Below are 15,849 nucleotides of genomic sequence, written 5' to 3' on the forward strand. Positions count from 1 at the left end.
ATTATTTACAAACCATTTGTATTTAAGAGTAGTTGAGGGTTTTTAGGATCATACAGAATGAGTTAGTAAATGATTAATAAACTATTGAAATTAACGTTTATATGTCTTATTATTCAGGCATATATTAATGGTTACTATGTATGTTAATAAATGCTTTATTAACTCAACTTCACCTAGTTTTGTTACCTAATCTAAAGTGAGGACTATTCATGCTTTATATATCCTTTATAAATGACAATTAAAAGCTCAGTTAAATTCTAAACAGGAAAAAGGACATTATTCATTCCTATTCATTGTAAGATACACAAATGAAACTGTACTTCAAATAAAAAATAAATCTTTGCAACCTGATCTAAAATAAAATCACTGTAGAGTTTAAACATTACATTTTATTACATTGTTTAATTATTATATTGTTGTTTTATCCAGTTTTGTTGTAATTTGACACTCCTGTTATTCAACGTTTAAACTTTACAGTAATTTTACTTTTTAAATAAGATTGCAAAGATTATAGTTCATTTGATTCTGAGCCTTTTTTTGTCATTTATAATGGATTTATAAAGCATGAATAGTCCTCACTTTAGATTATGTCACAAAACTGCATGAAGTTGAGTTAATAAAGCATTTATTCACTTTAGTTAACTATTAGTATATGCCTGAATAATAAGACATATAAACGTTGATTTCAATAGTTTATTAATGATTTACTAACTTATTCTGAATGATCCTAAAAACCCTCAACTACTCTTAAATACAAAGGGCTTGTAAATAATGCGATACTTAATTTAGTAATGAAAAATAAATCATTTACTAAGTATGAAAGTACAATTTTTAAGCACATTTTAAATGTGGTTACAAGTCAAGAATACAGCATTTGTAGCTGCAGTTATAAACTGCTTACTAACGTTTACTAATGTAGAGTTAATGCTTAACGGAAAATGAATTCACTATTTGCTAATGCTTAATAAATAATTTATAGTGTGTAGTTATTATAAAGTGTTACCAAAACAAGCTTAGATTAATAGACTATATGGGCCACAGCATGTATTTGGAAAATAACTCTGCATCTCCACACTTCTTTGAACACACTCCATTATTATTGTTCATTTACTCGTTTGCTGGAAATTAGAACTGAATTTAGAAATAGTTTTGAAACGATTATTTGTGCTTAACAAACGAAATGATTTATGTAGGCTAATGGATGTCTGTGCGTACAACACGTTTCCCTATCCAGCCCAATGCAGAGACTATCCAAGGGGCAGGACAAAATTTTCGAAGAGCCGAGGGAGAGGTGATGTGGGTGGTTGTCCCGGGGGCACTTCAGATCAGTTTGGAAGGCCACTTTTTTTCTATCCAAGACTAAAAAGGGCATGTGCACTGCACAGGTTAAGCCCTATGTGTGCACGTGCCAGTCCCTATCCGTGAAAGAGAGAAAGTGAAAGTAAACAATGAGGAGGCTCATCGCTCACTCTCTCTCCAGATGCTTTGTTTAACTGCTTTCTTGTTAGTGTTGTGCTCAAATTTTCCACTTACCAAGTCTGCCATGTAAATAGCAAATGCACCATGGCGCGATGCAACTGACTCATAAAGGGAATGGGAGACGAGACTCTGATTGGTTTATTCTCAAAACACACCTATAACTCAATAGGAGAATAAGCTCACCCCTGTTAGACCATGCGCCACGGCGCAAAGTGTAAAATAGTAAAAGTGGATTCTGACACAATGCTTTTGCACCCTGTGCTTTGGACTTTGCACCTGGATCGTCAAAATAGAGCCCATACAGTTGAAGCCAGAATTATTAGCCCCACCCTTTTGATTTTTTTCTTTCTTTTTTCAATATTTCCCAAATGATGCTTAACAGAGCAAAGAAATTTTCACAGTATGTCTAATAATATTTTTTCTTCTGGAGAAAGTCTTATTTGTTTTATTTCCACTACAATAAAAGCAGTTTCTAATTTTTTAAACACCATTTTAAGGTCAATATTATTAGGCTCATTTTTCCCCCCGATTGTCAGGTTTCTGCCACTCTGGTCTTGTAAATTCTTGTTTTGGTGGCAGAGCTCTGACACTACCCATGTCTGGTCCTGTTTCTGTCTCTGTGTGCGCGCGCGCCATCGTGGGTGTATGCGGAGTGTGCGTGCTGCCACTTATTGTGGCCGCGCGCGCTCTGCGTCCATAAGACGCGCGCGCTCTTGTACTAGTGTTTGTGTTTGTTCTGTCAGCATCGCGCAGCTTTATTCTCGGCGCCTCCATCTAGTTGGTTTCAGTTTTGGTTGGCGCTGAGATGAAGCAAGCGCGTTGCTTATGTGTGAGCGCACGGTAAGGTGTTTATCTATCGTGTGCTCCTGTCTTGCGTCTCTTGTCAAAGCATGTGGCTCTGTGTTTACATTGTGGTCACGTGCTTTTGTCGTGTGCTTCAGTGTTGTGCTCGTGTTGTCATGAACATGCGGTTAATGAGTTCTCTCATTGGCTGCATGTTCTAGTCCTGTTATGTGAGCGCATGGCTTGTGTTGTCTCTCTGTGTCATGCGCTCTCCCGTCTATTGTCTAGTCCCACCCTCCTTGTTAACTCATTATTAGTTTGTCATGTTCACCTGTGTGTCAATTTACTTTTTGCTTTATAATCCCCTCATGTTTTCTGTTCTGTGCCAGTTTGTCGTCTAAACTCCCCATGTGTTCCTGCTCTTGTCATGCCAGCCAAGTTTGTTTGTTAGTGTCATAGTTAGGTTTTTCCCCCTTCGGGGTGGTTTTTGTTCTTCTTTTGTTTTATTTTTATTATCAATAAATCATCCTGTTTGCACTTGAGTCCTCGCTCCCTCATCCTTCCAGAACCCTGACACCGATAGTCTACAGAACAAACCATCGTTATACAATAAATTGCCTAATTACCCTAACCTGCCTGGTTAACCTAATTAACCTAGTTAAGCCTTTAAATCTCACTTTAAACTGTATAAAAGTGTCTTGAAAAATATCTACTCAAATATTATTTACTGTTTTCATATCCAAGATAAAATAAATCAGTGATTAGAAATGAGTTATTAAAACTATTATGTTTAGAAATGAGTTGAAGAAATCTCAACTTTAAACAGAAATTGGGGAAAAAAATAAATAGGGGGGCTAATAATTCAGGGGGCTAATAATTCAGACTTTAAATTGAATTAAGGTTTAACAATTTCTTGCTTTTATAGTTGTGTAAATTGCTTCCTTGTCCTCATTTGTAAGTCGCTTCGGATAAAAGCGTCTGCTAAATGACTAAATGTAAATGTAAACAATTTATTTTTGCTAAAACTATAAAACTGGATAGTGTGAAAAATAGCAAATAATTCTGTAACTGTATATGATGCCAAAAAAAAAAAACAACTGTTTAACAATGCGACACTAGAAGATGAGAGGCTTTTGTTCCAGCGCTGCAATGATCTAAGAACCGCTCACAATGAAGCTCTCTGTGAAATCACTGACCAGAGATTTGTCCACTTGAGGCGAAACTACACTGCAGGACAGACCACAGGCACGCAGTTTGACGTCTTCACAGACAGACATAAAGTCATCCGGCGTCATCTAACCACTTCTTACGGGCAAAACACTTGTATATAGCCGGTCCACTAGAGAGACGGTTGCTCATCGCCATAATTAAGCCTACATTTATTTTTTATTTTAATGTCTGTTTATGGAGGCGTTGTTTTAAATGTGACCCAACAGAAATAATAAACTCCCTCTGTGGGCATGACGACTGCTGATATGTGTGTGCGTGTCTAGCTGTAGGTCAGGGAAAGGTTTCCACTAAAAGTTGCTTCCGATGTCGTAGTGACTTCCAGCTGTTGGAAAAAAGGCAGGGGGTCAGGAAAGCAAACAAGACCAGCAAAGAAACAAAACAGCACAGACAACAGGGAAAAAATGTGCAAACTAAGCTAAATGTTGCTAATATAAATGTTAACACTTTACAAATACAGTAAATAATAATGTATTCATATTTATACAACAGTTTAGTCTGGTTCTTGAATCTGATTGGCTGATAGCGGCGTGATATTCTGCAATAACAGCCTCCTCCTCACCCTTCTGTATTACTCCGCCCACATAGAGTGACAGCAGGTCAATAAATTTACTAGTTTGACAAATACTGCTGCTGTTGGACAACATTATGTATTTTTGAGGCTTTTTAGGTGAGAATATAGTTGTTTGGATTGTAACTATGCAGTTTATTTATAAGGATAGTGCCTATTTTAAATATTTACAATTTCTGAAAGCGAGCGCAATGGCGGGCACTAGCCTGTCAATCAGCAGAGCAAAGACGGTTGACGTTCCGCCACAAGACGGCCACAGAGACCGTTCAATAAGCCCTATTTATTCCATATAATTGTAGTGTATTGAGTGTGAGATGGGATTAACCTATCAGCAATGTGTGTATTTTGTGTTAGCCACTCTTTGTATAACGTTGAGTTACTCTTTGGCTGACCATCTGTTTGTTTCTAATGTCTCCAGTTTTCGTTAGTGCACACTAGTTCAATAAACAGAAAGAAAGAAGAAATGCCCGCATGTGTTTAGCGTTTTTCCTTATTGCAAACACACCATCAGTCTGGTAGAGTTTGCGTTACTTTGGCTTTTTGAGGTTAATTATTGTGATATCCCGATTGTAACAGAGAAATACTGGGAAATCTCTGTAGACATTTCATGCTGTTCAGCCTTATAATCTTAAAATGTGAGCAAAATCAGCTGTTTTGTCATCACTCTAGACATTACGCTAGAGAATCAATCAAACACTAGCTCTAAAGTTCCGTTGGTGAATTAATAAAAGCTTCTGCTGTACTGGCGTCAGCTGCAGATGTGAATGAATGGCGGAAGAAAGTAGTTCCTCAAACAAAAGGGTTTTAAGACTTTCCGTGTTTGAATTTCTTTATTATATATACAATTATGTCGTCGAACTGTTATGTAAACGAAATATCACACTAATAGTGTTGTGAAAATTAACAGTATATGTGTAACTATATATATATATATATATATATACATATATATATATATACATATATATATATATATATATATGTATGTGTGTGTGTGTGTGTGTGTGTGTGTGTGTGTGTGTGTATATATGTATATATATATATATATATATATATATATATATATATATATATATATATATATATATACACACACACACACACACACACACACACACACACACACACATATACATATATATATACACACATATACATATATATATACATACATATATATATATATATATATATATATATATATATATATATATATATATATATATATATATATATATATATATATATATATATACACACACACACACACACATATATATGCACTCATTACTCCAATGCCATATGATGCTGCTCAGACTATATATAACTTTATGCTATTGGAAGTGTAATCTGTCCTACTGATAGCATTATTCTATTGGAAGTGTAATCTGTCCTACTGAAGTTTCAGACAATATATCTCAGCATTATCTATGTAAGTGATGTTTTACCTGACTTCTACCTTATAATGTCAGCTTCCATTAGGAAAATAGGCTATGAGATATGAAATGCCTAACAGGAGATGGTTATTAGATCATAACATACCCTGCTGTCTTCAAGGGGCACCCACACCAGAGCACCCGTATCATCCCAGAGATCATAGATAGGACCAGAGAGGGGCTATTATCCAAAAGACACAAGGGACTTATCTATAGATGGCATGGTAAGGTTATCCTTGGGTTAAATAACAATTAAAAACTATACTAAGGGTATACGTCAGCCTGGTCTGGGGAGCAGGACGCAGCTGGGACACAGAAATTAAGACTAATGATCAAACTGTAGATATTGATGAGATATGATGTATGTGTTATTAACCCTAAGGGAGGAGGACAGTATGTATAAAACTGTATGAAAGAGGCTGATCAGTGGGACATATGATCATATCGCCTCTGTTGTTGCAAACTGCGCTTGTGACAATAAACGCTTCAACCTGAGTAACGACTTCAGACTTCTTTTGTAGACTTTGGTTGTTTCCTAAATAATATCTAAAGAACCAGAACAGATTTCCACAACAATAGCAGTGCGATTTGACTGTATATTAGCACTGGTGGGACACTAAGGCACGCCTTCCACCAGTGCCAATATACAGCCATATTATTGCAGTGTCACTTGTGTGATATTGCTTGTGCAAAATAAGCATTACTTTATTATAAACTAATGATGAATTAAATCACGTGCTGAATCATGAATTAACATTAACTACAACATGAGGTCACTGAAGTTCAATTGTGAATAACGGCTACCTTTATTACATGTTAGTACACGATTGCTAATAATTTTTTTTTTACATTTACATTTAGTCATTTAGCAGACGCTTTTATCCAAAGCGACTTACAAATGAGTAAATTAGTAAAAAAATTTTTTTTTTTGAGTACAGTTAGTGGTATACCCAGAGAGGCAATTGCAGATTAGGAAGTGAAGTGGAGACTAAATAGTTGAGTTTTTAGTCGTTTCTTGAAAACAGCGAGTGACTCTGCCATTCTGATGCAGTTAGGGAGTTCATTCCACCAACTGGGCAGATTGAGCGTGAGCGTTCTGGAAAGTGATTTCTTCCCTCTTGGGGTGGAACAACGAGGCGACGTTCATTCACAGAACGCAAGTTTCTGGAGGGCACATAGATCTGCAGAAGTGAGAGCGGATAAGAAGGAGCAAAGTCGCTTTGTAGGCAAACATCAGAGCTTTGAATTTGATGCGAGCAGCAACTGGCAGCCAGCGCAAACGGATGAGCAGCGGAGTGACATGTGCTCTTTTAGGTTCATTAAAGACCACTCGTGCTGCTGCGTTCTGGAGCAGCTGAAGAGGCTTGATAAAGTTAGCTGGAAGTCCCGCTAGTAGAGAGTTGCAGTAATCCAGTCTGGAGAGAACAAGAGCTTTAACAAGGAGTTGAGCTGCATGTTCAGATAAGAAGGGTCGGATCTTTCTGATGTTATAGAGTGTGAATCTGCACGATCGAGCAGTTCTAGAAATGTGGTCAGAGAAGTTTAATTGGTCATCAATCGTTACTCCAAGTAAATAAATAAATTGATAAATTAATTATGACATTAGTTTATGCTTAATTTAACCATCATGAACTCATTCATTCTCTTTATTAATCAGAGGTCGCCACAGCGGAATGAACCGCCGGCTGCAACCTCATTCATTCATTCATTCATTCATCTTCTGCCGCTTTACCGGGGCTGGGTCGCGGGGGCAGCAGTCTTAGGTAAGAACCCCAGACTTCCCTCTCCCCAGACACTTCCTCCAGCGCCTCCAGGGGGATCCCGAGGCGTTCCCAGGCCAGCCGAGAGATATAGTCCCTCCAGCGTGTCCTGGGTCTTCCACGAGATCTCTTCCCTGAACCGCCACATTATCATGGTAGAGGGGTTTGAGTGCCTGAGTGATCCTAAGAACTATGTTGTAGTGGGCTAATGCCCCTGGTAGGGTCTCCCAAGGCAAACAGGTCTTAGGTGACAGGTCAGACTAAGTGCGGTTCAAAAACCCCTTATGAGTTTAACAACATCAAGGACTGTGACGTCGTCTGCTATAGCGCAGCCGGGGCCCCACCCTGAAGCCAGGCCTGGGGTTGGGGCTCGTATGCGAGCGCCTGGTGTCCGGGTTTTTTCCCACGGAACCCGGCCGGGCTGGTGGTCGAAGGTTAGGACTACGACAACCCGATCATCAGGCACAGCTGCAACCTATCACTAGGAAACACCCATACACACTCATTCACACTTATACACTACGAACAATTTAACTTGGACTGTGGGGGAAACTGAAGCACCCGGAGGAAACCCACGCCAACACTGGGAGAACATGCAAACTCCACACAGAAATGCCAACTAGCCCAGCCAAGGCTCAAACCAGCGACCTGCTTGCTGTGAGACGACACCGCTACCCACTACGCCACCACGCTACCCACCATGAACTCATGATGTGTTAATGTATAATTACATCATGACTTTACTTGGAGGGGCACTTTACCATTAACCGATTCTTACCTACTCATGAACTCCTTATGCACGTCTGTCTCGTGTGTTTACACTGAATAACAATAGAAAAGTGTTCTGTCTCAGTGCCTCAGTGGTCAGCACTGTTGCCTCACAGCTAGAAGGTCGCTGGATGGAGACCCGGCTGGGTCAGTTGGAGAGAAACTGAATGTTAAATGAGAAAACAGTGGGCGTGGCTTGTTGTTTTCTACTGCGAGCTGATTGGATGCAGTGAAGTAGGCATTTAGAAAGATGGGGGAAAGCGTTTGTGGAGAGTTCTTACAGCCTAACAGACTCCTCCTTCTCAAAATTTTTGTTTGTTGTCAAAACTGACAGCTGGAGGGGTGTGGTTAAGTATATTAGCCATGCCCAATGCCTCAGGCAGACTTTATTATTTATATTTAACAGCATTTAACAGGCTGTTTCTAAATATACATTCTTCTTCTTCTTCTGTTCCAATTCAAAGTTCACATCTTGCCAAGTACAGATACAATTCCCAGATGTGTACTTGCTCTGCCCCTTTGGCCAGGGATGCATCGAGTGGTGACTTGTGCGAACTTGCGAAGCACAGGTATCCCAGAATGCATTGCAGCGTAACCAGTAAAAGCTAATGGCGCAGTAGAAAACCCGCACGGTTTTAAAAATACTTCTTTACTGTGTCACAAAATAAAGTTTTAAGAGTTTTTCAGGTGAGAATGTAGTTGTTTTAAACTCGAATCGGCAGTTTGTTTATAAAGATATCGCATCTTTGGCAATGTGCCTCAGCTTATGCGGATTCCGACTAACACCCTCTCCGAGAGCAGCCTTACATCGGCCAGTCCATCACGGATGTACTGCTGGATTGCATCTATCCATTGTAGTTAAAACATGATAGTTAATACATCTTGTGTATATCTAACAGACAGTTGTTGGTCTTATAAATCTTTTATTTGTCATCAGGTGTATTATTTTATCAGTGTTATTTTGTTACCTTTTATAATTGTCTTAAATTATGTTATCGTGCTGTACGAGGTTTGTCTTTCTTAACCAAATTGCTTAACGTTTCCTTTATTTTCTATTAGTCACGTCTTGTACTTTATACTTGTATAATGTCCATTGTAGTTTATAAAATCTGACAATCAAAGACACGAATCTGTGTATAATAACCCATTTCACTTCACATTTATGGTTATTTACGTTCATATTTTCTTAAATTAAAAATATAGATTTATAACATTAATACAATATCAATTACAGCGCTGTGCTTTATATTAATATATATATATATATATATATATATATATATATATATATATATATTAATATATATATATATATATATATATATTAATAATATATATATATATATATATATATATATATATATATATATATATATATATATATATATATATATATATTAGGGATGTAACGGTATCAGAATTTCACGGTACGGTAATACCTCGGTATTAATGTCACGGTACGGTATTTATTGAATCATTTACAGGAAAAAACAAAACTTATGAAAATACTCCAAAAAAGTGCCAAAAGTGTCAATGACATACAAATTAGTCATCTATCTGTAAGCTTTGAAACAGGAACTTCAATTTTAATAACAAAAAAATATTAAACCATGTAAAAAAATAAAGTTTCAATTTAGTATTGTTGAAAACTCATCACATTCAACATTTCATCACTCACTCACTTAGATAGAGATGGGTTTGAAGGAAAATTATCATATAAATATAATCTGGTAAAAGCTGGTATCTCTGGGTATTTACAATGTCCCCTGCAACAGAAAAAAACCCTCTGATTTGGGACTGAGGTTTCTGGGGCAAGAGAGATATGACTTGGCCCAGGTTGACAGCAGTGGGTAACGTTGTGCATTGTCTTTCCCCACTTGAGAGGACAAGCCATGAGTCTCAAGTCTGCATCAATCTAAACAGTGTGCTGACAACACCGCTATTCAGTACGCGCGCGACAACACAGCTGATAAGAACTCGCACGACAACACCGCTATTCAGTACGCGCGCGACAACACAGCTGATAAGAACTCGCGCGACAACACCGCTATTCAGTACGCGCGCGGCGACAACACCCGCTTTAGAGTTTTCCAGCTCTTTTTGATCCCCGCTTCTAGCAGCACATTCCCGCATTACTGGATCTGTAGCGACAACAGACCGCAAGGGATGATGGTCAAGCATGGGCTGATGGGAATTGTAGTTTTCGCTACCTCCCGTTCGCTTCATTCGCCTGAGCAAATTTTCTCAGAAGACCTATAGTTTTACCGAGTCATGCGACTACGGTAATATCGAAAAAAAATTAATATTGCAGTATGACGGTATTTACAATAACGTTACATCCCTAATATATATATATATATATATATATATATATATATATATATATATATATATATATATATATATATATATATATATATATATATATATATATATAACAATTCACTCACCATTTACTCATCCTCAAATCAACTTAAACCTTTACGAGTTTCATTCTTCTGTTAAACACAAAAGAAGATACCTTAAAGAAATCTGAAAACCATTGACCTCCATAGTAATGTGATATATGATTATTTCAGAAAGTACAAATTATAAACTTTAATAATCTATAACTTTGTAAGATTTAGGCTTTTATAATAAGCCTGTTTTCTTTGTCTTCCTTTCACAAATAAATATTTTGCAACAGCTTTGAGAAACGAATGAAACTGTTCATGAACTGAATAAACTAATAGCAATAATATTTAAAACATGACAGAAAAGCTGCTGAGAGTTCAGATACAGATACAACACAGGTAACTTTCACTTGTTTTACACCTTTTTGTCTTTCTTCTGTTGAACACAAAAGAAGATATTTAGAGGATTGTTTGAAACCTGTAACCATTAACTTCCTTAGAATTTGTTTTCCCTATGGAAGTCAATGGTTTTTAGCTTTATTCAAAGTATCTTCAACAGACTAAAGGAGCTTATAAAGGTTTAGGATGATTTGAGGTTGAGTAAATGGTGAGTGAATTTTCATTTTTGGGTGAACTGTCCCTTTAACACTTTAAATCTGGTGTGTAAGTCTGGTGAAAATCTGACTTATTACTTGTTAAAACCATTCCCAGTACTTTTTAATGTACAGCGAAACTGATAAATCCATGCTGAGGTAAGTGACGTTATTAAGTACACTGCCGTTCCATTTGAAGAAGTACCCGACTTGTGTCCTCGCGTCCTCTGTAGTTCGTTCTTCCAAGTGTGAACTTGGCACTTCTGAACTGAAGTCCGAACTTTGCGTACTTGGTATTGAGAAACAGACCTAATCTGAGAATTTAACTGAAAACAAGCATTTTCAGATTTCATTTAAAGATTACAAGGGCAAACTATTGTTATTTTCTTAATGAAATGCACAAATGAAATGTTCAGCACAAAACTAGCAATGTGAGCTAACAAAATCAAAATGGTTACTTCTGATTTTATGCATACTTTAACTAAAATACTGTCAGAACCATCGCTACCAAAACCCTTTGCTAGCTTAATGCGTTTATTTTGGGTCAGGTCATGCTGTAATGCGAGAGACGCACCTGGGAAGTTGACTGAAGCATGCACAGGTGCGCTGGTGGCTACAGACGCGTGGACCAGGTGCGGGTACTTCAGACGGAACCAGGCAGCAAGGGATCCTGGGTAGGAGCCTCCAAACGCAACCCACTTGCTGTTGGTCAGGCCTCGCGCCGCTGCGGTAACTGTGCGGAAGTGAGCGAGATCAGCCAACGCCTGACGACTGCTGAGGAAACGCAGATTCTCTGTGCTGAGGTCCCTGAGGATCACATGAAACAACAGCAAATGAACAATAACTGAGATTATGTCTCCTTATGCATCTAGACAGACAGATGGAATAATAGATATACAGATGGACAGAAAGACAGACAAATGGAGAAATGGATAAGATTAATAGACAGACAGATAAGACATGGGTGGATAGACAGATGGATGGATGGATGGATGGATGGATGGATGGATGGATGGATGGATGGATGGATGGATGGATGGATGGATGGATGGATGGATGGATGGATGGACAGATAGATTAGATGAATAGATGGATGGAGGGATCGATAGAAAGACAGATGAAGGGATAGATATAAGATAGATGGGTGGATAGACAGATGGATGGATAGACGGATGGATGGATGGACGGATGGATGGATGGATGGATGGATGGATAGTCAGACAGACGGATGGATAGATAGATAGATTGATTAGATAGATAGATTGATGGATTGAGGGATGGATAGACAGACAGATGAAGATATATAAGATAGATATAAGATAGATGGGTGGATAGACAGATGGATGGAGGATGGATAAGACAGACAGACAGATAGATGGATAGATAGATAGATAGATAGATAGATAGATAGATAGATAGATAGATAGATAGATAGATAGATAGATAGATAGATAGATAGATAGATAGATAGATAGATAGATAGATAGATGAAGGGATAGATATAATATAGATGAGTGAATAGACAGATGGATAGATGGATGGATGGATGGATGGATGGATGGATGGATGGATGGATGGATATGGATAGTTAAATGGATGGATGGATGGATGGATGGATGGATGAATGGATGGATTAATATGGATAGTTAAACGGATGGATGGATGGATGGATGGATGGACGGACGGACGGACGGACGGACGGACGGACGGACAGACAGACAGACAGTTGGATAGATGGATTAGATAGATTGAAGGATGGAGGGATGGATAGACAGACTGATGAAGGGATAAATATAGGTTAGATGGATGGATGGATGGATGATGAATGGATGGATAGATGAGATGGACAGACAGACAGAAGAATGGAAGGATAGATTAGATAGATTAATGGATGGAGGGATGAATAGAAAGACAGATGAAGGGATAGATATAAGATAGATTAGTGGATAGACAGATGGAGGGACGGATGGAGGATGAATGGATGGATGGATGGATAGTTGGATAGAAAAATGGATGGATGAATTACTATGGATGGGGTAATGGATGGATGGATAGATAGATGGATAAGATAGATGAGTGGATAGAGAAATTGATGGGTGAATGAGTGGATAGTTGGAAGGATAGGTGGGTGTACAGATAGGGATGGATGGATAATGGATAAATGGATGGATGGATAAATGGATGGATGGATGGATGGATGGGTTGGTGTACATGGATAGATTGGTGGATGGATGGGTGGTTGGATCAATGATAGATGGATGGATTGATGGATGGGTATGTGGGTAAGTGGTTGGTTGGATGGATAAGGGTGAATGAATGGATGGATTGATGGATGAGCATACAGACGGACAGATATACAGTAAATAAATAGACTTGTAATATCTTGTGCTAAAGTCTTGTGCTGCCCTCTAGTGTTCATGAGCCTGAATGGCCCTGTGCAGTGCTCCTTCACTCACTCAGTAGGGTGACTCTTCCCATAGAATCGGTGCTCCAGTAACAGGCACAGGGCTCCCAGTTTCTGTGCGTAAGTCAGCCAGGTCCCATATTGCATCCAGGCAGGGTTTGCCGGACCTTCACCCCCGATCATCAGGAAGACCGGACCACCGACTCTGTAGAAACTGTCATTCACAAAATATCTCTAGAGGAGGGAAAGAGTTTTGAGTCTTTAGTTAGTAAATATAGATATAAAATAAATGCTATATAACTATTGTCATACTGAATGGCATTTTAGTGAGTGTCTTCTGTAAATCTTGGTAAAAACGTATGATAAATAAAAATGAATAAATATAGAAATAAAGATAGAATGTAAATATACAGCAAATCACTGATATGTCTTCTTCCCACCAAAGTTGCATTTATTTAATGGTAAAATAAACATTTTCTATTTCTATTTGAATGTTTTAATGAACTGTCTATGAAGGATCATGCATAAACCATGGTATTCTTATATCCTTTTATAAATAGCCTTAACATGCATTTACCAGCAGTGATTGTTTATCAGCAGTAAGAGTTTTCTCCAGAACTGCAGTACCTGTTTCCAGACTCGACTATCAGCCCCATTGAAGTGATCCAGTCTCTGGGTGAACCACTGATCCTCCACACCGGACTTCAGCTGATCCCGAGCCGCATATCTGCTTGATTTACTGTAGTGAGCAGCACACGGGCTAAACAAAACACACGACAAAACAATAGCAGCATATTTCAGAAAACTATAACAACCTAAAGCCATGTTGAGGAACTGATTCTGTCATGTGATCATGTGTTTACAATCATGTGACGCGCTATCTCTTCACTACTACGCTAAAGGCTGAGCTTATGAATATTCAGTAGGCCATGCTGCACTTCCTCCAATAGCAAAGTCGCTGTTTTGAATATTAATTAGTAACGGCTGACGTTATGTTGTTGCATCCAATGGTGAAGTCTTGTTTTATGAATATTAAAGCCCAAGCCTTCGTCATAGTATCTGACTTAATTTCGAAATAAAAGCGACTCTATTGTGTTCACAGAAAAATATGTCATGTTAAACATTAGTTGTTTATTTAAAACTGTTGCGTTAAATATGTATGATAGGCTAAATAAAATGTTAGTATATATCTGAAGGAAACGTATGTTGAATATTGCGGAAAGAGTGTCAGTTTGTAAGTTAACGGATAGGCGGACATTACCGTAAATATTATAGTAAGACAGTAAAGAAGATTGATGTGAAGAAATTTAAAGGAAAGTAGCCTACTACTTGACAACAAACAATTTTATTTGGTATTATATCATCCAAACTGACACTGTTTTTAAAGCAACGAAAGTTAGTCCCTTGTTTGTATCTGCGATACGTTACAATCAGGGCTTGACGAACATTTTTGATCAGCAGCCACTGTGGCTAGTAGTTTTCCAATGTTACTAGCCACTTGCCATTCATCTTTTTGTTATGGATGTGAAATTACCACTTGTGTGACTTTGGTAAATTAAATAGAATAGTTTGAAAATATTGACAGAGACATTTTGAATATTTCCTAAAGTACTGTAAAATACTTGCTTACACACAAAACTTAGAAATGGTTTCCATATTTTGGTAAAAACTTAATTTTTTTCATGGCAAGGTTGACATTTACATGGAATTGCTCATATATATATATACACTGTCAAAAAATGACAAAAAGTTGAAGTCAGAATTATTAGCTCCACTTTGAATTTTTTTTTCTTTAAATATTTCTCAAATTATGTTTAACAGAATCTGGAGAAAGTCTTCAGAGAAAGTCTTCTGGAGAAAGTCTTAATTGTTTTATTTCAGCTAGAATAAAAGCAGTTTTTATAAAAAAAAAAAAAAAAAAAAAAAAAAAAAAACATTTTAAGGTAATATTATTAGCCCCTTTAAGCTCCGCTGAAGCCAAGCAGGGCTGCACCTGGTCAGTACCAGGATGGGAGACCACATGGGAAACCTTGGTTGCTGCCGGAAGTGGTGTTAGTGAGGCCAGCAGGGGGTGCTCAACCTTCGCTCTGTGTGGGTCCTAATGTCCCAGTATAGTGACAGGGACTCTATACTGCTTAGTGAACACCGTCTTTTGCCCTCCCCCTGAGTTATGTTTTGAAATGTGTTGAAGAAAAATCTTCTCTCGGTTAAACAGAAATTAGGGGGAAAAATAAACAGGGGGGCTAATAATTCTGACTTCAACTGTGTGTGTGTTTGTGTGTGTTTGTGTGTGTGTGTGTGTATGTATATATATATCATGTAAGCTAAATAATCTGCTGCTGGGGTAAGCAAAATAATCTTATCACAAATCCAAAAACACGATTATTTTGCTTGTTTTAAGGAAAAACTCACTTCATTTTGGCAAATTATTTCTT

General features: G+C 37.8%; 1 protein-coding gene and 1 long non-coding RNA gene across 2 annotated transcripts in view; both read right to left on the minus strand.

Moving 5' to 3' along the window:
• Nucleotides 1–14,289, minus strand: part of prss59 (serine protease 59, putative) — a 42,926-nt gene extending 28,637 nt beyond the window's left edge. The window contains 3 exon segments of the mRNA NM_001080562.2: nt 11,585–11,817; nt 13,467–13,648; nt 14,042–14,289. Coding sequence (NP_001074031.2) covers nt 11,585–11,817; nt 13,467–13,648; nt 14,042–14,239 — 613 coding nt within the window. The 5' untranslated portion in view covers nt 14,240–14,289.
• On the minus strand, nt 2,518–4,915 carry LOC141377926 (uncharacterized). The gene is made up of 2 exons (XR_012391098.1): nt 4,074–4,915; nt 2,518–3,902 (listed from the first exon to the last, which is right to left on the minus strand). It is a non-coding gene; the product is annotated as an uncharacterized lncRNA (long non-coding RNA).
• Nucleotides 14,290–15,849: the final 1,560 nt, after the last annotated feature.

The sequence above is a fragment of the Danio rerio genome, chromosome 15 (genome assembly GCF_049306965.1).
Source record: "Danio rerio strain Tuebingen ecotype United States chromosome 15, GRCz12tu, whole genome shotgun sequence".
In the NCBI taxonomy this organism is placed as follows: domain Eukaryota; kingdom Metazoa; phylum Chordata; class Actinopteri; order Cypriniformes; family Danionidae; genus Danio; species Danio rerio.